Source organism: Ailuropoda melanoleuca, chromosome 10, assembly GCF_002007445.2.
Source record: "Ailuropoda melanoleuca isolate Jingjing chromosome 10, ASM200744v2, whole genome shotgun sequence".
Classification (NCBI taxonomy): Eukaryota; Metazoa; Chordata; class Mammalia; order Carnivora; family Ursidae; genus Ailuropoda; species Ailuropoda melanoleuca.
This window is the reverse complement of record NC_048227.1, coordinates 70,704,642-70,726,868: the sequence shown is the minus strand read 5'-3', so window position 1 is coordinate 70,726,868 and position 22,227 is coordinate 70,704,642. Positions and strand designations below refer to the sequence as shown.

Below are 22,227 nucleotides of genomic sequence, written 5' to 3'. Positions count from 1 at the left end.
GAAACACCAAGTAATTCACATAATGTACCTTAAGAGTCATTGTTTATGTATTGAGCTTTGGTTCAACTTTTAATGTCTTTTAATGGCCTCTATAATTGTCAAAAGACTAAAATCTAATCTAAAATATGTGGGTGGATATTTTTCTCAGGATCCAGCTTGTGGATATGAAGCTATTTACCTCAAGTTTCCTAAATTCCAGAAGCACCGGTGGTTTGGGGAAGGAGATTTAGGAGTCAGAGAGGACAGGCGTGTTTGGGAGTCACTGCCAGCCCTTCTTTCCATAGTCAGCCTTTGCCAGACTGCTGACCACAGCCCGGCATGGTATCCATTTCCTCCCCACCTTCTCACTGTCAGAGATGTTGCCTTGTTTGCCTGGAAGTTTTTGTTCATAGTGACACTAGATGTTGAGTTCATAGAGTAAGATATCCTATGACTCAAAAATCTTTAAATATGAAATTTCCTCTTTGGGAAATCTGGAAGATAGACTGTAGATTGATGTGTCCTTTCTTTCCTCTCTAGGAGAAGATTTGGAAGATGTATCAGCTTCAAAGAAAGCTAAAGGTGAGCTTGTGATCTTCAGTGTATTTATGAATTTTCTCTTAAGGCTACATGTAATGTTTTGTCTGTTTTATTAAACTATTCTTGATCTAGTCCTCAGCTTTTCCTAAGTAATGTTTAGATGGTAGGCCTGTCTTTCAAACAAACAGTTGTTTTACATTATTCAGGGAAAAAATATATATATATATGCATATCTGCACATATTGAAGGCAGTAGTTGGACATGGGTTTGTTTAAAAGTAATTATCAGATGCATTTATTGTCCAATCTGCTTACAGGAACAATATTTCAAAATTATCACCTCACCAAGAATTGTGAGGAAGCTATTTGACAGGAAGAGGACAACTTAAGTGTTCAAAGATGAATTGACGTATTTTTTTTGAAAGATTTTATTTATTTATCTGAGAAAGAGAGGGAGCAGGCTCGCATGAGCAAGGGGGAGGGGCAGAGGGAGAGGAGAAGCAGACTCCCCACCCAGCAGGAAGCCTGATGCGGGGCTGGATCCCAGGACCCTCAGATCATGATCTGAACCAAAGGCAGACACTTAACTGACTGAGCCACCCAGGCACCCCTGACATATTTTGATTAAGAAAATTTGAAATAATTTGCCTATACTAACAGCAATGACATAAAGGAAGGAAGGAAGGGAGGGAGGAAGGCAAGACAAGCCTCAGAAAAATATGCCACAACCAGATGCATAATCTTGAGCAAGTCTTTTCAGGACTAAATTTCTTTATCTGTATTGTAAAGGTTTCAACTAATTTGATGTGTGTGTGTGTGTGTGTTTTCCCTGAAGGCAGTTTCCTGGCTCTCTAGATTGGCTTGTTATATAATAGATATTTTCTATTCTGCTTCCAAACTTTCCTGTACATAACAGAGCTTACCTAAGAGTTGTTCTTGCCATGAAAATATAAGTACTATAGCAGTGCCCAGAATTAATTAACAGTGTAGAAAATAGTGCTTTGAGGAAAGACACAAGGGAATGGACATCTGAGGCTTATGAAATGATTTACACTTGTCCTAAGATACATTTTTGAATACTGAATATTTAGATTTTTTAAAAAGTTTAATTATTAAAAACAACTCTTAATATGTTTTTGACTTCTAGACCATTGGTGAGATTCTCAAACTATTTTATATATGATTCTTCTGACAATCTTGTTAGAATGGAATAAATCTGGGTTGGAGCCTAACAACTACCTTTGCATCAGTCTCCAAGTAATAGTGAAACTCTTGGTATGTGGATCACACTTTGAGAAGAAAGGTCCTTGAACTTATTTAGAACTTGATGAAATCTAAAACCTACCTTTGGATGAAAGACACACACACACACACACACACAAATCTTCATAACATTTCAGGGTTTTACAGGAAACCCTCCCCCAAAGCCCAAATACGGACACCAGTTAAGAACTTCTAACATAGATCAAAAACTAAGGATGTACTGTATGGTGACTAACTAACATAATAAAAAATTATTATTAAAAAAAAAAGAACTTCTAACTTAGAGAAAGAGGTCTGAATAGATAACCTTAATTTCCCCAGCACTAGATAAATACATGGTGTGTATCCCTACAGCAGAGAAATCCTTGAGCCAGATGAGAAAAGGAAGGATACAGGACACCAGTCTGCTGATATTCTTTCTTGGCAAGAGTGATCACTAAAAACTTAAGTCCCTCAAAAATTCGGAATTATTTTGACTGAAATATTCATCCTGTAGCCAGCTCACTCTTACCCTATTATAACTCTGAACATCAAAGACCTCTTCTAAGAAAGGAATGTGTGTCAACTAGCTTTCCTCCACTAACTTCCAGCACATCAGGACCAGTTTTCCTATTTGAACAGTTGCCTGTCAAACACACATTCTTTTCTTCCACTGGCTCCTCTTCCACCACTGGTTCTTACCTATAAAACGGTATAGTGAGGGATTGAGCAGAATCTGAATAAAAACCTAGTGTATATTAGAAGGAGGGCATTAACTCCTGTTTCTTTCATATCGTGCACCCGTTTAGACATTTTCAGTTCCCTACATATTTGTACACATTATTTACTTTCATATTTTTTTATCCAGTAGAAGCTAAAGATGTGTCTTCCACCAAGAGGCAAAAAAGTAAGTTTGTAATTACATTAAAACTATGCAATCATTCTATCTTAAAGGTATTAAGTATAAATTGACTCTTTAAGACTCTGAAGACCAGTATTAGAAGAAAAAGATGTTTAGCATAGACATGAAGAATAACATTAAAGTAGGTCATTTATATTTTGAAAAGAAGTTCACCACTTTTTGTGCCAGGCAAGAAGCACGTATTTGGACGAATTACGAAGTACTGACTGAGGCGGCAGTTTGGCAAAATGTTCCACACAGCTCCAATCCTGAGCACTCTCACTGAACCTCTGCTTAAATGTGTGTTCCTGTCTGCTTTGTAATGAGACAGTTGATGCGACATGCTAAACTTTTTATATCAAAAAGAAAAAAATGTAGGGGCGCTTGGGTGGCACAGCGGTTAAACATCTGCCTTCGGCTCAGGGTGTGATCCCGGCGTTATGGGATCGAGCCCCACATCAGGCTCCTCTGCTAGGAGCCTGCTTCTTCCTCTCCCACTCCCCCTGCTTGTGTTCCCTCTCTCGCTGGCTGTCTCTATCTCTGTCAAATAAATAAATAAAATCTTTAAAAAAATGTAGAAATAGGACTCAGCAATTCACTTGCGTAGAAACTCACTTCTAAGACTAAAAGTCCTTCTTGGTTTTTCCAGATACGTGGCGGGCTCTTCATATNAATAGGACTCAGCAATTCAGTTGCAGAAACTCACTTCTAAGACTAAAAGTCCTTCTTGGTTTTTCCAGATACGTGGCGGGCTCTTCATATTCAATCTTCGGGATTGTTGATTTTAGAATACAATCATCATTCATTTGCAGTTACAAAATTCAATATCCAAGATTCTCATTATTCTGGTACTTCCAAATTAGACATTTTTCTTCAGATGGTAAAGCAATCCATTTTACATTCACATTTGCATTAAAGTCATTGCTGGGCAGACCAAAGGAAGCAGTATTTGAAATAGGTATGACAAGTTTGTTTCACATAATGATTTTGGTTTTTTTATTTTTTAATTTTTTTAGATTTTATTTATTTTTTTGAGAGAGAGAGAAAGAGGGAACACGAGAGGTGGGGAAGAGGGAGAGGGAGAAACAGGCTCCCCGCTAAGCAGGGAGCCCTATGTGGGCTAGATCCCAGGACCCTGAGATCATGACCTGAGCCAAAGGCAGGTGCTTAACCAACTGAGCCACCCATCATTTAAGTAATGATTTTAAAGTGAAGAATGGACATTTATCTGAGAAAATGATATCAATAACGTTCTCTGGATTCTAAATATTTCCTTAATGTATTTCTGCAGGAAATTATGAAAATGTCCACTACAATAGCAAATGCCTCCTGTTCTGCATTAATAGTTGATTTATTGAACAAATATTAAGTGCCTACTATGTTTCAAGTTCTGTATTAGATGCTGGGACCATTGCAGCAGGCAAAGGAGATAGTCATTATAACCCCTCATACCATCATCTTGTGAGAAGTGTGGGGAAATAAGCAGTCTTAACACTTTTCAATATTATTGCAAAACCTGTAAAATTAAACTGGGCTTATTTCTGGTTTAAACTGTAGTTTCCTAATTGTTAATCTACTGGTAATAAATTTGTGGCTATGTCACATAAACAGCTGAAGTCTTTTATTTTATCAATATGACAACATAATTCAAAAAAACCATCATACAAAAAGATAGGTGGATTATATCAATGTCAAGTTTCTGTTTGGAATATCGTACTATAGTTTTGCAAAGATGTCACCATTGTGGGGAAACTGGATGAAGGATATATGGGAATCTCTCTGTATTATTTCCTACAACTGCATGCAACTCTATAGTGATCTCAAAATTAAAAGTTTAAATGAGAATAAATGAATGAATAAATCAATTCAATATTTTTAAAAAAAATTTTCAAATGTTTAAGTTCAATTGGGGGATTTACTGTAGAAAAACAATATTTCCTATTTTCATCTTACTATAAAGTAGTTCTATAGTCTGATGTTCCTGAATATTTTATATAAGCTCTAAGATTTGCAACTATAGCGATATTTTCATTAACAGCTTATCAACATCAATTAAGTAGATGTGTCAGAACTGTGCCCATGTCTGATAGGGTTCAGCTGGAAAGTAGCCTGTCTCTGCTGGACTCTTCTGCTATTAGCACTGGGGCTGCCATTCCTTTTGGTGCAGCCCAACTTTATTGCCATCCCTGTCAGTAGCCCATCAAACCCCCAAGCACTCATGACCTCGGGGGTGGGGGCAGGTTGTGTTGCTGCCTCTCTCTGAAGCTAGCACTAAATAATAATAGTAATAATAATAATAATAATAATTCTGGATGAGTTGAAGTAGAAAGGAAAGAACTAAATTCAAGATTTCTCCAAACTACTTTCACCACTGAAAACGAGTGGTTCCAAGTCAGCTGACACCCAGAGAGATGAAATCAAAATAATCCCTTGTTGCTTTCTTCAGCTGCTTTCTACCCATGCTTTGCTTTATTCTGCTTCATAAGCCCTTAGGCTCATATGGATTTGGACAATGTCACCATAATCCACGTAGCAGTCGCTTCAACGGTCATTCTCTTTCCTGGCCATCAACAAAAAGTGGTTTGTTAATAGAAGGCAAATAGATAAAATGGAAAACACTGAAGAGTCAGTAAGTGCCCGTGATTGTTTGGAGAAGCTAAAGTCACCATCTCTTAACAAAGCTGCTACCTGGGAGCACGAGGAGCGTTGGCAGCTCAAGCTCATACCCATGGCACTACATACACTGCCTTGCTTGTCTTTAACACCTTTTCTGGGTTGCTTGCTGCTCTGGCTGCAGAGCTGCACCTGGAAGCATTAAGAAAAAGTAACTATGCCATCTCAGGAGAGCACTTGCCTCCAGAGTAAGGGCAAATGGAAAACCTCAAGACTCTAGGAACCACAAGGCTCTCTGTGGTTTTATTAAAACACTGAAAGAAAAAAAAAAAAAGTCAGTTACTTTGCATATTGATAAGCTCATTTGTTAAAATTGGTTACTATGTAACAGTTTTTCTAAGTGCAGTGCACAGCAATAGATTCCCATAACCTAAGTACTTTGACTTTCTATGCCAGATCATTTTTATTTTCATTTACTAAGGGCTTATTATGTGCCAGGAAAGATTTCAAGTGCTTCACATTTATTTACTGATTTAATGTCCACAACATTTCTAGGAAGTTTTTGCTCTTGCTTTGATTTTACTCATGAGGAATCCAAGACACAACGAGGTTTATTAACTTTCTAGTTATCGTCAAGGCTATGTAGCTGAAGAAGCCATGTCCACTACATCATACGATCTGTCTATGTTTCACTTTTGTTCCTGTTTGTATTCTGCTTGCTTTAACAAGTTATCATGCTCTATTCCATAGACCCCATCAGTTTCTTCCAATGTGTCTACTTGGATGGATACAATGGCTATGGATTTCAGTTTCCTGTCACTCCTGCACACCATCCTGGAGAGAGCTCTGACCGAACAAGTTCTCCAGGACAGAAGCAACAAGGACAGTAGACACACACGCAGGGCCCTTACAAGTGCTTCAAGACTTTGAAAATAGGGTCTTCTGTTTGTCTGCAGTGGCATAGACAATTGAAATCATGAATCTGGGGAATTTCTCTAAAAATGTTTTGCTCTTCTGCCTGGTCTAGAGAGAAAGGGTGTGCAAAGGGATTGAATGATAAGCAAACATTGAAATATCTGGCATTCAAGAATCTGTTATTTGTGTTTGTTGCTAGGCGTGGATGCTTATATTTTTCTATTTCTACTCACTGTAGGGTTGCTCACAGGTTAATTTAAAGTTTACTTAATAATGGTCTTTTAAACATAATTGACACAATGACAAAAAGGAATTCCGATTTCAGTTAGGTATATTTCTAAATGACAACACAGACTCTGCTTTCAGTTTAAAGAGTACAGGAGCTTATGCAAAAGCTCCTCTTTATCATGTAAACGTAATCTGCCCACTAAGTTGATGTTGAATAGTTTAATTTTATTTATGTCTCTTTCTATTTTAGCTGTGGTAATGCTCTAAGAATGGATAATAGTTGCACCAAAGAGTGCTGTTAAGTTCCTTGTGATGCTCTTTTAGATAGAATTCAAAAGATCTCTGAACTTTGGACATGGTAAGATGGAATAGAAATGTTTGATAAATCTTATCTCTAAGATTTGTCTTGAATTACAATTAGGACATTCACTTCTGTAGAAATATACCATCCAATTAGGCAGGTCTGGTGAATCATTTGTTTAAAATAAAAGCAAATGAGATGTATCATTTTCAGATTTCTCTAGACTATGCCCTAATGAAAATATCACCTGGGTGAAATTTTAGATCAATCACTAAATTTGGGTGACAGATGCAGAAGTATTTCATTTCACCTTAACAGGATCATTCTGTGCAATTAAATAGGTTTTCTTTCTAAAAAAAAAAAATACATGTATATGTAAATATATAAATGAATGTCATCAAAATCAAAGAAATGCATTTTAACCATAAATGCTTCATGAGATGTCTTACTTGTTTTTTTAGGTAAGTGGTTATCAGTGCCAATGAAATGAATGACAATCTTTAACTTACTTGATGATACATCACTGGGAATGACTATTTTGATTTTGTCATCTTTTTGTCTCCTGGTGATACGAACACTTATGTTCTTTACCACATTTTTCTATCAATGTTAAAAGTTATGCCACTGTGACCTTTATCATGTTTACAGTTGCAACTTAACTTATGACAAATTAACTCAGGAAATAAGTTATCCTTTCTGGAATTGTAATTACCTTCTGGTGGTGTAGCCAGAGCCAATACTAGTCAAGTGATTTATTTTCAAGGACTGCAACTAAGTTCTTTAAGTCCAGTTTAGAACACTGTTTTACTAAAACTTGATGCTAGAACATCAGTAACACAATCAGGATCAATAATGGATTTTCAGTGACTTTGGTGAAAAGAGTTGGTCTCAGGCACATGCTAGTGTGTGCCAACTCACGCCACAAAAGCCAACTTTATAATGAACCAAGATTAATGACACTCTTTTGGGGGGACCTGCAGTGTGTAACTTCAGGACTGACAAGATGGGTATCATCTTGCAAAGCTCCTTCATGTAGCAATGGAAACACATGGGTAGGACAGTGGATAAAGTTTACTGCTCAACTGCTCCTACAGCTTGTCCAATTTAATGAAGAAGGGCAAATGTGACAGTTGTTTAGATCTCAGAGAATGGTTTATCCATTCTTTCATTCAATGGATATTTATTGAGTACTTACTCTGTCTAGGGCACTATGTCAGGCATTGGACTGTGTAAGAAAAATATCAGAAATGAATTCTATTCCCAATGTTGTCCTGACACAATGTGTGCCCTTGGAAAACTTCCTAAATGGACTATGCTTGTTTCCCTATGTGTGAAATAGGGAGCGAGACAAACAACCTGATACCTCACAGATGTACTGTGGACAATGTATCTTAATACAAATACGATATCAAAATAAATTTCTGAAATAACACTTTTGGATGTGGCACTAATTTTTCCTCTGAGTGCTTTTCTTCATTGTATCATTGTTTGTTTCACTGTCATTATAAAAACTATTTAATAAAAAGTAAAAATGACAATTTATTGTAATTGGAATTTAAACAAACCAATTAAGATGTAAACAACATTAATTATGATTGTTAAGGTTTATCTGCTCAAAGTTACAATGATGCTAGCACTTGAAAAACATTAAACTCTCAACTGTTTGGTTCCATCAAATAAAGTATTTCTAGTCCTTTCAAGTTTGTGCTTTACATTTTAAAAGGAAAAGATAAATGGTTGGGTTAAAAGTTTTTGTCTTTAATAGGGCATTCACAATTCATGTCCTGTTGGTCATAAATATGTAAGCATTTAATAATTGTTTTAGTCCTCCATTTTGTTCAATTAGTATGCACTACCCATCCCAATCAACTGCTCTTCCTCAAACTTCACTTCCTCTTAATAGATGATGGTCTGTAGAAAATTAATAGCTAACTAATGTTTTTATTTATGTTTAGTTTTCGTAAAGTCTGATAAATCGTCATTCAAAAGGGACAGGTCTTTTTCAGAATAATTCCCATGAAAAACCCCTGTATCCCTGTAAAAAATCCTCATAGAAATTTTTGAAAGCTGAAACTATATTTCCTTGTGTATTTTACTGGAAAAAGGGAAAGAGAATAATGAATGTTATTTCTGATAGAAATCTCAGGGACCATCTAGCTCACCTGGCACATCAAGAAAATAAACCTAATCCCTAGAGAAATGCATAAATTTGCTCAAAGTCACTGCCTGCTTCATAACCTAGAACCTTGGTCTGCTTGCTCCTAAATGCCTTTAACTACATCCTCAGTGTGTTATTACAAAACTTAGTTAATCTTTCCAGCATCTCAAAATCCAGTTTTTGAATTATAATCAGTGTCAGATATGTAACCCTATGTGGAAAGACTTGCTTTTCCTTATATGAGAGCTGAGAAGGAACGTAAGAGGGATTCACACTCACTTGCTTTAGAGATACAGAAAAGGAATCTCAGAGAGGTTAGGCGACATGCCAGAGTCACATTGCTAGAAGTAGCAGAACCCGACCCAAAACTCAAGTGCTCTGTTTTCTGATCCACTGCATATTCACTCTGCGTGAATCCATGTGATGTCTCCACCATTATAAGCTTCCCTCTGTAATTTGCAAATTAATTAAAGCATGGAAACTGAGCATAGCTTTCCAGAAATTGGCCTCCTGACATTGCTCTACTCTACCCCCTTCAGGCTTATATTACTGCTATACTGTACCTTTTCCCCTTGCTAATCCTGTATGCCCATAAAACATTAAGACATTCCTGTAGATGTTTTCTCTTGTGTACAAAAATAAAGAGTATCATTTTCCCATACTATTTAACTGTGAAACTGTTATGAGTCACTGGAAGACCCCAAATATTTACCCCAAATAAAAAGAAAACAAAGAACAACTCTCTTTAAATTAATCATGACTCATCCAAAGATGTGAGTTAAAATAAAAACATATGCTTTCCAAAACACATTTACACTCTAAAGGAAAGCTCAGAATAAATAACGAAGTGAATTAGTGCTTATTAATAGTTAAGTCATACAAATTCCAGTAAGAAGCACATGTTAGCAAATAGTAATAGCAAAGAAGGAAATTCTTGGTTTCTTACACAGTCATGTTCAGCTCCAGGTCACGCGCACCTTGCAAGATTGTCAGTTCCCATGTCCATGCTCTGTGGTAACCTTTCAGCAAGAACTAACTGCTTGCATCAAGTCAGTAGTGCTATTTTATTTTTTTCCCTAACACATCCAAATCACTCTTAAAACACTTAACAGGGGTATGCATACTTCATGCCTCTGATCAGAGTAGCCAGGCCAGATGTGTTTTCAGAATAAATGCGCTGGGATAGAGCTGGACGAGGGGACTAGTGGACCTCAAACTTGAGGTCAGATTCTAATTCTAGCAGTACTTCCAGTCATTTATCTTCTCATTCCTCAATTCTTCATCTCTAAATAAAAATAAAGTTCCTGTAGCACAAGGACATTCATCTTTGGTGAGGAAAGTTACGGGGAAGCACCATGTAAAGGGATATAATTGCTAAGACCTTTCAAATTCCCGTCCAGTTTTGTTATTATGGTTCCGATGGGCATATCAGACCCTGAAGACCGAGTGTTGCTAAGCGACATAAGCCAAAGCAGCAGATGAAAGTCAGACCCGCACGAACCAACCACAAAAAGGGAAACATTGCCACTGGCAAAAATAATTTTGTTTTAGAAAAATTCCACTACTTTGCATCATTTTCATGCAGTTACTATAAATCAATGACTGCAAACTATCCTTCAAATGATCGAATCAGAACACACAGCACTTGTAATATGTCTATGGAAAAGCGGTACTCTGAATGGAAATCTGAGATGGAACTCTAAGTGACTCATGAACCCCACCGGAAACATGGCCGTGGAATTGAACATTCCATAGAAGGCATGAAAGTGTTCCAGCAATATAAGTTAGGCAGTGTGAAAATAAATACTGAGTGTTGTATCTCAAAACACTTACATACGTCTTTGCTTAGGGAAGAAACACCTCTCACTCATGTCCAGAACTCAATGACAAATTTGTATATATTTGATGCCATTAGGGACAGTGTTGGAATGATCTGAATGGAAAGTGCATTCTGTACAAAGAAGGCAATACTTTACAGAAAAGAAAAGACAACTCTGAATTTGAGCAATTTTGAGGAACAAATGTAGCAAATAAATAATTCAACTGTTTTCATCTTTGGAGCATGTATGTATGAAAAAATATTTTTAAAATTGGGAATATACTAACCTTGTTCAAAGTCAAAATGGTGTTAAAGGTATACACGGAAAGTGTCATCTCATCCCATCCTTGTTGGCTCAGTTCCCCATCCACCCCTCTGCTTCCTACAACTAATCACATTTATAGATTCTTATGTATCCATCCCATGCAATTTCAAATGAAAACAAATGTATATTCTCATGTTGTTACTTTCTTACACAAATACTACATGTCATAAACATCATCCTGTGCCTTCCTTACTTCACTTAACAATGTATCCTGGATTATTTCTTTTTTCAAGGACATACGCCGTTTCCCTATTCATAAATCTATGTAGACAGATATATCTCATGCACACATCTCAAGAGGAGAGTGGATGCATCTATGAAAACATCATCTGGGTCAAGATATAGAACATGAACAGCACTCCAGAAGTCTCATTCACGTCTTACCCATCAATATCCCTTGGGTCACCACTACTCTGACTTCTATTACCAAATAATTATTTTGACTGTTTTGACCTTCATGTGAATGAAATCATAAATTACGTATTTTTGTTTCCAATATCTATTCTGTGTAATTAAGGCTACACAGGTGAGACATACTCATTTTGTTGCAAGCAAAATTTTATTCTTGTTCATTGTTTTATAGTATTCATATATGTATATAGTGAATATATATTCTCTTGTGGATAGATATTTGGACTATCTCCAGTTTTTTTCTTTAAAAAGCACTGCTATAAAGATTCTTGTTAGTTTTTTATACTGCATATATGTGTGCACGGGAAGGTGAAGACCTTATGTCTCAGAGGTGAACTGTTGGCTTATAGATTATGCAAATGTTCATCTTCAGTGGATAATTCTAAACAATTATCTAACCACTTGTAACAATTTGCATTCCAACAACAGTACAGGATTCTCAAATTCTTGCTAACATTCGATGTTGTGAGATTAATTCATTTTAACTTCTAGTGGGTATATAGTCATGCATCGTTATTCCTATTCCTTATGATATGACTTGTCAAATCCCCCAGAAGGTACAGAGCAGAAGTGAATATGGAGCCAGCCGTTCCTGTTGTATTTCCCTTTCTCTAAGATTTTGACTTCTTGATACCTAGCTGCTGCACTTGCTTTTTGATTTCTTTAGTTCGTTTTTTCAGCTAACCTTTATGGTTGTTCTCAGAAAGAGAATTAGTTTAATTAAATTACTGTAGCATGGTTGGAAGTGAATTCTCCTCGTATTTTCTTTATAATTGTATAGTATTTCATTCAATGTATAGATATACCATCCTTTATTGAATAGCCCCTATTATACAGATACAAATTATATCCAATTTTTTTTGCCATTATTAATAATGTTGCAGTGAATAGTGTTGACACAGATTGCTACATGTACACACACACACACACACACACACACACACACAGAGACACACACAAGGCTAAATTCATTGAAGAGGGATTTCCAATTCAAAAATATATGCATCTATATGCATCTATAATTTTGAAAAGGAGGGATTGTTTCCTGTCCCTGGTTGTTGCTACTTCTGAGGGCTCAGAGTTGCTCAGAGTTGTTAACATTTAGGATGAGGCTGTCTCTTTATGGTAATGAATATTCACTGTTGGATTTTGAGTTCTGTCAATGTTAGGCTCTTCCACAGTCTGATTCTGAGCACTGTTTGTAATTGCCCATTAGGTTTTCTTGATTTCACTTATTTTGGTCACACTTAGGTATAGTTTTGAGTTTTCATGGTTTTTTGTTTGTTTCTAAATTTTACTGAAGAGACACAATTTTGGATTTTTTTATTTATTCATTTGTTTGGTTCTTTGTTGTCTTATGTAGCTTCCAGGAAGTAGAAAAATTTGGATGCTATATGTCTCTTAGAACCAGAATAGCATTCATTTCAAAAAAAAATTAAATATTTTTAAAACTAGAAAATAAATTGAATTAAATTGAGAGTTCTAAACGGCAGCACTCCTTTGTTAATATCAGTCTACTGGTAAGGTTTTGGATGACTGAAATACACAGACTTTTACAATAATAGCCACTTATTTCTTTTCAAATAAAGTTTCAATGTGGATTAGGAAGCTAACCATATTTTTTTGAGCAATGGGCAAGAAATTTTCATTTGTAACTGTTACTTTCAGAAATGTGATAATATTAGGTAAAGATTTTCTAATTGGTCATTCTAAATAACAAAAATCTGATGCCTAAGTTTCAGATCTCTAGAAATAATGCCAACTTTTAATCTCATTATAAGCTATATGAAAAATATTTTTTAAAAATCAACAGATCACAATTCACATTGTTAACACCGTCAGCTTTACAAATTGTACCTTTGATGTGAAATAGTCTTTAGTTCTCCTTAGTTCAAAAGACTCTGCCTGAAATATATGGTAAATCCCATTCACATTCTATTTTGAGTTCTGTTAGAGCTTATAATCCCTGTCTAGTAAGAAGGAAACTTATCATATGCATGTCTTAAATGACTTAACTAGGCTGCTTAGCCATGCTAAAAGCTGCTAAAAGTGAAAAGACTTAAAATGACTTTGATCCATTTTGTTGATATCCATCCTACTGAAATTTGGTACTGTAAGTCCAGTTTAAAAATATGTTTTTTACTTTTAATGACAAACTCTTAGCTAGTTGGGTGGGAATTGGTAAATATTATTTGTCTCATTGGTTACGTCCTATCACTTTTTACTATAACATAATACTAAAACCAAAAATAAATAAATAAAGCATATTTAGTGTGATGATTATTTAGAGCACATTCTGAGAAATGATATAAAATTTGTGCTTTACATTTTAAATGACACGGCAAAAAATAGCATATTTTACATGAAATGGAATATCTACTATGGAATATAAGACCCCAACACCATTACATTTTCTGTAACTTAATTTCAGTGGTACTACCTTTATTCAATAAATGGGAAACCTTTTGAAATAGAGAAAACAATTTTGAAACAGATGGAAAGATTCTTATCCTTTGGTTACTAGGCCAACTCCTAGATGTACAAAGATATTTTTAGAGTATCTAATAGAATAAAACTTTAACCAGGTTAGAATAAAAATGTCAGAATCATTCCATAGTAGACTAAAGACTAGAACATATTAGTAATCAAACTAATAATCCAAAGTATAATTCTATTAGCTTACAGCTAATGAGGACATAATTTCTTTTATACAGGCATACCTAGAGATGTTGTGGTTTCCGGTTCTAGACCACTGCAATAAAGTGAATATCACAATAAAGTGAACCAAATGACTTTTTGGTTCCGTAGTGCATATAAAAGTTATGTTTATAGTATACTGTAGTATTAAGTATGCAATAGCATTATAAAAAACAATATACATGCCTTAATTTAAAAATACTTTATTGTCCAAAAATGCCAATGATCATCTGAGCTTTCAGAGAGTCAAAATCTTTTTGCTGCTGGAGGGTTTTGTCTCGATGTTGTTGGTTACTGACTCATCAGGGTGGTTGTTGAAGGTTGGGGTGACTGGCAATTTCTTAAAATAAGACAACAATGAGGTTTGCCACATTGTTGAGTCTTCCTTTGCAAACAATTTCTCTACAGCATGCTATGCTGTTTGATAACATTTTATTCATGGTAGAACCTCTTACAAAATTGAAATTAATCTTTTCAAAACCTGATGCCTCTTTATCAGCCAAGTTTATATCATAATCTAAATCTTTTTGTCATTTCAACAATCTTCACTGAATCTTCACCAGAAGCAGTTTCCATCTCAAGAAACCACTTTTTTTGCTCATTCCTAAGAAGCCCCTCCTCCTAGGTTCAAGTTTTATCATGAGATTATAAGAATTCAGTCACATCTTTGGGCTCCATTTCTAATTCCAGTTGTTTGCTGTTTTTACCACATTTGTGTTCACTTCCTCCACGAAGTTTTGAACTTCTCAAAGTCACCCATGAGGGTTGGAATGAATTTTTCCAAACTTCTGTTGATATTGATATTTTGACAGATGTTCTGTCATCCAGACTTTATAGAGCACAGTAGATTTAGCATAATTTTGAAGGGCCCTCGGATTTCATAATGGTAAATAAATGTTGGCTTAAACTTGAAGTCATCAGTGGCATTAGCCCCTAACAAGAGTGTCAGCCTGCCTTTTGAAGATTGGAAGCCAAGCATTTGACTTCTCTCCAGGTATGCCTAGATGGCATCTTCTTCCAATATAAGGCTCTTTCATCTACACTGAAAGTCTGTTGTATAGTCGAGCCACCTTCATTCTCTTAGCTGGATCTTTTGGAGAACTTGCTGTAGCTTCTATCTCAGCACTTGCTGCTTTATTTTGCCCTTTTATGTTTTAGAGATGGCTTCATTCCTTAAACTTCATGAACCAACATCTGCTTGCTTCAAACTTTTTTTCTGTAGCTTCCTCACCTCTCTCAACTGTCATAGAATTAAAGAGAGTTAAATTAAAATAAAAATCGGCTAAAATAAAAAACACAAGAAACAACAAGTATTGACAAAAATGTGGAGAAAAAGGAAGCCCCATGCACTGTTGGCGAGAATGCAAACTGGTGCTGCCACTGTGGAAAAGAGTAGGGAGGTTCCTCAAAAAGTTCAAAATAGAAATACCCTATGACCCAGTAATCACACTACTGTGTATGTACCAAAAAAATACAAAAACATTAAATCAAAGGGATGCATGCACCCTTAATGTTTATAGCAGCATTTATTTACAATAGCCAAATTATAGAAGCTGTCCCAGTGTTCATCAATTAATGAATGCATAAAGAAGATGTGGTCTAAATATACAATGGAGTATTTTTCAGCCATAAAAAAGAATGAAATCTTGCCATTTGCAACAACATGAATGGAGCTAGAGAGTATAATGCTAAGTGAAACTAGCCAGTCAGAGAAAGACAAATACCATATGATTTCACCTGTTTGTGGAATTTAAGAAACAAACAAACAAACAAAAAAAGCAAAGAAAAAAAAAAAGGAGAGAGACAAACCAAGATACAGAATCTTAACTGTAGAGAACAAACTGATGGTTTCCAGAGGGGAGGTTGGTGGGAGGATGGTTGAAATAGGTGATGGGGATTAAAGAGTACTATTATCATATCGTTTCACTTATATGTGGAATATAAGGAATAGCACAGAGGACCATACGGGAAGGGAGGGAAAACTGAATAGGAAGAAATCAGAGAGGAAGACAAACTATGAGAGACTCTGGACTCTGGGAAACAAACTGAGAGGTAGGGGGATGGGGTAACTGGGTGGTGGGCATTAAGGAGAGCATGCAGGCTGATGAGCACTGGGTGTTACATAACTAAGGAATCATTGAACACTACATCAAAAACTAATAATGTACCTACCACATGTTGGCTAATTGAACTTAATAAAAAAAAAGAATACATTTACGATGAGTACAGAGTAATGTATGGAACTGTTGAATCACTATACTGTAGGGTTGAATACTGGAATTAAAATTAAAAACTTAATTAAAATAAAAGAATTAACTATAGTTAGGACCTTGCTCTGGACTGTGTCTTGGTGTAAGGGAATGTTATGGCTGGTTTGATCTTCTACCCAGACCGCTTAAACTTTTTCTGCAACAGCAGTTAAGGTGGTTTTGCTTTCTTACCATTCACGTGCTCACTGGAGTAGCATATGCTTCGTATTTTGAAACTCTGTTGTTAGATGCATTCACATTTAGGATATGTATGCCTTCCTGATTGAATTGACCCATTTAACATTATGTAATGTTTCTATCATTGCTAATTTTCCTTGTGATAAAAACTATTTTATCCAATATTCATATAGATACATCATTCCTTTGATTGGTATTTATGTGGTATATATTTTTTATTTCTCTTTTTTTACTTTTAACTTATCAATTTCTTTATATTTAAAATGGACTTCTCATAAGAAGTATATGGTTTTGTCTTTGTTATCAAGGCATTACTTTGTTATCAAGACACTGTATTTTAGTGAATAGGTTTATATCATTTAAATTTAATAAATTATTAATATGATTGCATTAAAAGCTACATTTTCATTGTTGTTTACTATTTGTTTCAGCTGATTTTTGTTACCTCTCCTCTTTTTTGCCTGTTTTTATAGCAATTGTGTATTTCCTATGATTCAGTTTATCTTCACTATTGGCTTATAATTTATATTTTTTAAAAAAATATTTTTAGTATCTTTTAACTGGGTTACAATAAAGATCTTTCATTAGTCATAACCTATCTTCAAAAGGTATTTCCCACTTCATGCCCAGTATAAGAACTTGGCCTAGTATACTTACAATTCCTCCCTCTCACATTTTATGCTATTGCTATTTATTTTGCCTTTACATAATCTATAAACCAAAAATCTTTTTCACTTTTTTTGCATGAAAGAGCTCATTATTTTTCAGGGCAATTAAAAGGAAAAACGTACCTAGTGTATGGGGTGCCTGACTGGCTCAGTAGGTAGAACATTTGACCCTTGATCTCAGGATTGTGAGTTCAAGCCCCACATTGGGTGTGGAGGCTACTTAAAAAGAAAAATAAATTTTAAAAAAATACCTAATATATTTAACTTGTTTGTTTTTAAAAGTATTTATTATCTTCTAATTGTTAAAAACATTTTTGCAGGATATACAATTCTGGGTTGAAAGTTTACATAGCTATTGTTCTGTTTTTCAAACTTAATGAAATCTGATTTAATTCTTTTTTTACCCCCTCTGTGTGTAACGTGATTTTTTTCCCCCGGCTGCCTTCAAGAATTACTCTTAATCTTTGATTTTCAGCATTTGAAGGTGGTGTGTCTAGGAATGTTTATTGGTATTTATCCTGCTTGGTGTTTTCTGAACTTCTCGAGCTGTGATTTATTTTGCAGTTTGTCATTATTTTTTACGTATTTTCAGCCATTATCCCTTCAAATATTTTTTCCCCAATTTTTTCTCTCTTCTCCTTCTGAAGATTGTATATAGGTTCAACTATTTGACACTGCCTTCTGGCCTTGAATGTTTTGTTCTGGGTTTTCTTTATCTATTCTTTCTCATTTTGTATTTCAATTTATATAATTTCTGTTGCCTTATCTTCAGGTTTATTAGTTCTTTCTTCAACTATGTGCGCATCTACTGATGAGAACTTCAAAGGCTCCTTATTTTCTATTACCTATTGTATATTATACATTTACTTTAAAAAATAATTCAAGCATTATTATTTGACTCTTCCTTATAATTTCCTTGTCTCTGTTGACATTTTCTCTGCTCTCTGCTATTTATTCATGTTGTCCACCTTTTTCATTATACTCTCTCTCATATAAATCGGACTTATTGTAAATTCCCTGTGGGGTATTTCCAATATCTGGCACATCTGTGAGTCTGATTTTGTTAATTACTTTGTCTCCCACCAGTGATTTTTTTCTCCAGTCTATTTCTTGTATATCTTCTAATCTTTGATTGTCAGCATACAATATAAAGTATTAAACATTTAGATACTAGTAGTTTCTCCTGGAAATGGGCATGTTTCATGTTCTGATCTTGTTAGGATGGAGGACTGAGTCATCCTAGTCAATAGTGGAACTGGATTTGGGCTTTTTTATTGCTATGGTTACCTTCAGAGTATCGGCAGCTTCAAATCCCTTTGGTGTAATTTTTGATTAAATGAGAGGTTATCTTGATGTTCAATGTATACCTTATTTAGGCTTTTCCAAATGCTTCTGCTTTCTCTATGCCCTTGTTCTTCCCCCACCAAGAGTCAGCTGTTGCTTGTTACTTGGTGTTTGCTAGCCGGCACGGAGGTGAAAGAGGACAAAGTTTCCTCTTCCTGACTCAGTTGTTTTCCTGGGCTTCAGGGTTGGGCTTTCTTAGAAATCCTGTCCCTCCTTCAGGGGTAGAATTGTGAGTTGGATTTTGTTGTTGTTGTTGTTGTTGTCATTTTTCTTTATCTCTTCTACCACAGTCTGTCTTCATCTTTGCTCTGGGAAAGTTAGAGTTTCAGCCCTTCATGCCTGTGTCTTAAGGCTTTTTTTTTTTCCTTAGAGGCAAAACAACCAAGTAAGACTCTATACCTTTCCTGCCTTCCCTCCGCTAGGACTGCCTCACTAAAAGAGGTTTTGTCCAGTCTCCTGTCCTGCCGCAATTTTTCTCAAGAGCACCAGGTAAGATCCATGAATGAAAGCCTGTGAGGGGACTTGAATTCTCCTTGCGTTTGTGGTTGCTAGGTGTTATATACTTTAATGATAGTCCCTATTTATTCATTCATGGTACCAATTCATTGCAATTGTAACCAATGTCTGTTTTTCCTCTGGGATGGAGGCCCTATTTTCCTCACAGCGCTAGTGAACTAGGATTTACATCTCATCTCTACTTGGAGATACCTTACCATCTTTCCTTATATTGCGTGCTAGTTTTTGCAGGTTAACCACAGCTCTCTTGTGGGTTCAAGGAAAGCTACTATTCTATAGACTTCCTGGCATTTTCTTATTATTAGGGTGGGAGCATCATTCTCCCTAGATTTGTATATTCTAGGCATAAAACCAAAAATCCTCATGTTTTTGTTACATGATTGCTAGTCCAGCATGTGTTATATATTAGAAGAAAATAAGTCAATTTCTCTGGAAGCAAATTATTAAGTCTTTAACTTGATAGTAAAGTACAATTGGAATGGTTTAGCCATTATTGCATACTGTTGAGACCATTAAGAGTTAAATGGTCCAGAATATATTTTTAAATCTGATAAGTACATTTACAACAAATATATCTGTTAAAAAATTTAGAAATTCAGTAGCAGAGGCTTTTATTTTTTAATCTTATATTTGCTCACTCTTCTTTTTCTTTAAAAAAAAAAGTAAGCCAGTCAAGCAAGTGGATGAAGTTTTATAAATGTTAATTATCACATCTCACAAGAAGAGAAATAGTTCATTCCCATTATAACTCTTCCTAAATAAGTGTAACCCTTTCTCTAGTCTGTGAAAATGTTCATGTGACCCTATATAAAAAGAGAGATTCTGGAAAATAAANTCTTCTTTTTCTTAAAACACAAAAAAAGTAAGCCAGTCAAGCAAGTGGATGAAGTTATATAAATGTTAATTATCACATCTCACAAGAAGAGAAATAGTTCATTCCCGTTATAACTCTTCCTAAATAAGTGTAACCCTTTCTCTAGTCTGTGAAAATGTTCATGTGACCCTATATAAAAAGAGAGATTCTGGAAAATAAATTTGGACTTATTTTTTAAAAAATCTCTGTACTCAAGTNAGAGAGATTCTGGAAAATAAATTTGGACTTATTTTTTAAAAAATCTCTGTACTCAAGTTCAAACAGCATGTTTGACCTCTATTTTCATTACCTGCTGGGGTTTTCTCTCTTTTAAAAAAACTCTTTTCCAAATAATTATCTTCCTCTTACTTCTCTTTATTTGGTAATATTTCTAATCTAGGAAAAAATTTTGCTTTTCCCAAACCTTGATGCTATAAATCTTAGTCCTTTATATACCCCATTAGCCTTTGTCATACATTATCTCCCTGTTACTTTTCCTTTTTTAAAAATAATAATCTTATCCTTGAATTTATATAGTTCACCAAATGATCTTTTAAAAAGATGTCTTAATAACCTTACATTTGACGATTTCTTGAAGTAGACATTCAGTGCTTTGGTAAAGGTCATGCAGGGCTTTTAAGAAACATTATAAGCATTATACTCTTACACATTTCATGTTCCTTGCCAAGATTATACAGCAAAGAAAGGGTCCTAAGAAAAAACCATGAAAGGAAAAAGTCTGTTTGTAATCATAAAAGATAAAGATCCCAAGGGCTTCATATTATCTACTGCTAGATATCAGGTCCACATCTCAGTGCTACAACTCAACCCATCTTTAGAACGAATCAAGTCTTCTGATTGAATTTATATACATGGGATCATACAGTGCATACATGCATGCTCTTTTGGTTATTTTTTTTCATTTGACATAATTTTTTGAAGATTTAATTACTTGTTTGCTTTAGAGAGAGAGAGAAAGAGTAAGAGAGAGAGTAGGGGGAGGGGCNAGAGGGAGGGGAACAGGAGAGGGAGAGGCAGGCTCCCCACTGAGTGTGGAGCCAGACAAATTCTCTCTCTCCCTGTGCCCCTCCCATCATTCATGCTCTCTCTTGCTATCTCTCTCTTTCTCTCAAATAAATAAAGAAAATATTTTTTTAAAAAGACAGATGCTCAAACGACTGAGCCATCCAGGCACCCCTGACATAATTTTTTGATCATAGTTCTAGAACCATGTACAGATCATTGACAAGCTTTGGGCATACTAGTAAGTAAAATGAGTCTTGGGATCAGATTACCTGGGCTTAAGTCACATAGCATTTGATCACTAACAAATTATTTAAACTCATTATGACTCAATTTCATCATGTGTAAAATGGAGATGGCAGTAAAATACCTATATCATAGAACTGTAAGATTTAAATGACAGTCTAATAAAAACATAGTAAATGCCTAGAATAAAGAAAGTGCTCAATAAATACTGGTTTATGTTGTAATATTTTAGTCTGTAGATCCAGCCACGAGATTAAAGTGTCATGTGACTTGTATATACCACCTTTACATCCAATCTTGGCTGAATAAATAATTTTGGCCATCTCCTTGATTAACAACTTCTAATTTCAAAAGCAGTATCTTCCATATTTTAGAGAAGATTCCATTTGGACTCTGATAGAACATGCACTAAATTGTTGGTAAATATACCACTCTTTAACAGAGCTTATGACTATCTGATCTCATAAAAAAACTAAAAAACTTCCTATTATGAATTTCTCTAACTCCTTCTCCAGAAATAAGTATCTTAATTTTACTTTTACTTTTATCTCTCCTATTTTTATAAAAGGGAAAAAAAGATTATATATATATATATGTGTGTGTGTGTGTGTATGTGTGTGTGCATATATATATATATATATATATCCCGTATTTTTATCTGTCTTCCTGATTTCTAATCTATCTTTAGCTATTCTAAAAGAAACTGTCCTCCAATAGACATTTTATGTATTTTCTCAAAAGACTGCCTTTTTCCCCCTAAATCAAACCCTTTTTGAGATATAGTATCTATATAATAGAACACACCCATTTTAAGAGAAGAGCTCAAATGTACACACCAGTGTAACCACCACCATAATCAAGATAAAGAACATCATCATTTATGGAACATAAGAAGTAGGAAGATCAGTAGGAGAAGAAAGGGAAGAAGAAAGGGGGGGTAAACAGAAGGGGGAATGAACCATGACAGACTATGGACTCCGGGAAACAAACTGAGGGCTTCAG

At 35.1% G+C, this 22,227-nt stretch overlaps 1 protein-coding gene across 1 annotated transcript in view; it reads left to right on the top strand.

Annotated features, from left to right (window-relative positions):
* Positions 1–8,150, top strand: part of TRDN (triadin) — a 379,865-nt gene extending 371,715 nt beyond the window's left edge. The window contains exons 39-41 of the mRNA XM_034669079.1: positions 523–561; positions 2,629–2,667; positions 6,025–8,150. Coding sequence (XP_034524970.1) covers positions 523–561; positions 2,629–2,667; positions 6,025–6,164 — 218 coding nt within the window. The 3' untranslated portion in view covers positions 6,165–8,150. The remainder of the gene's footprint in view (positions 1–522; positions 562–2,628; positions 2,668–6,024) is intronic.
* The last annotated feature ends 14,077 nt before the right edge of the window (positions 8,151–22,227 follow it).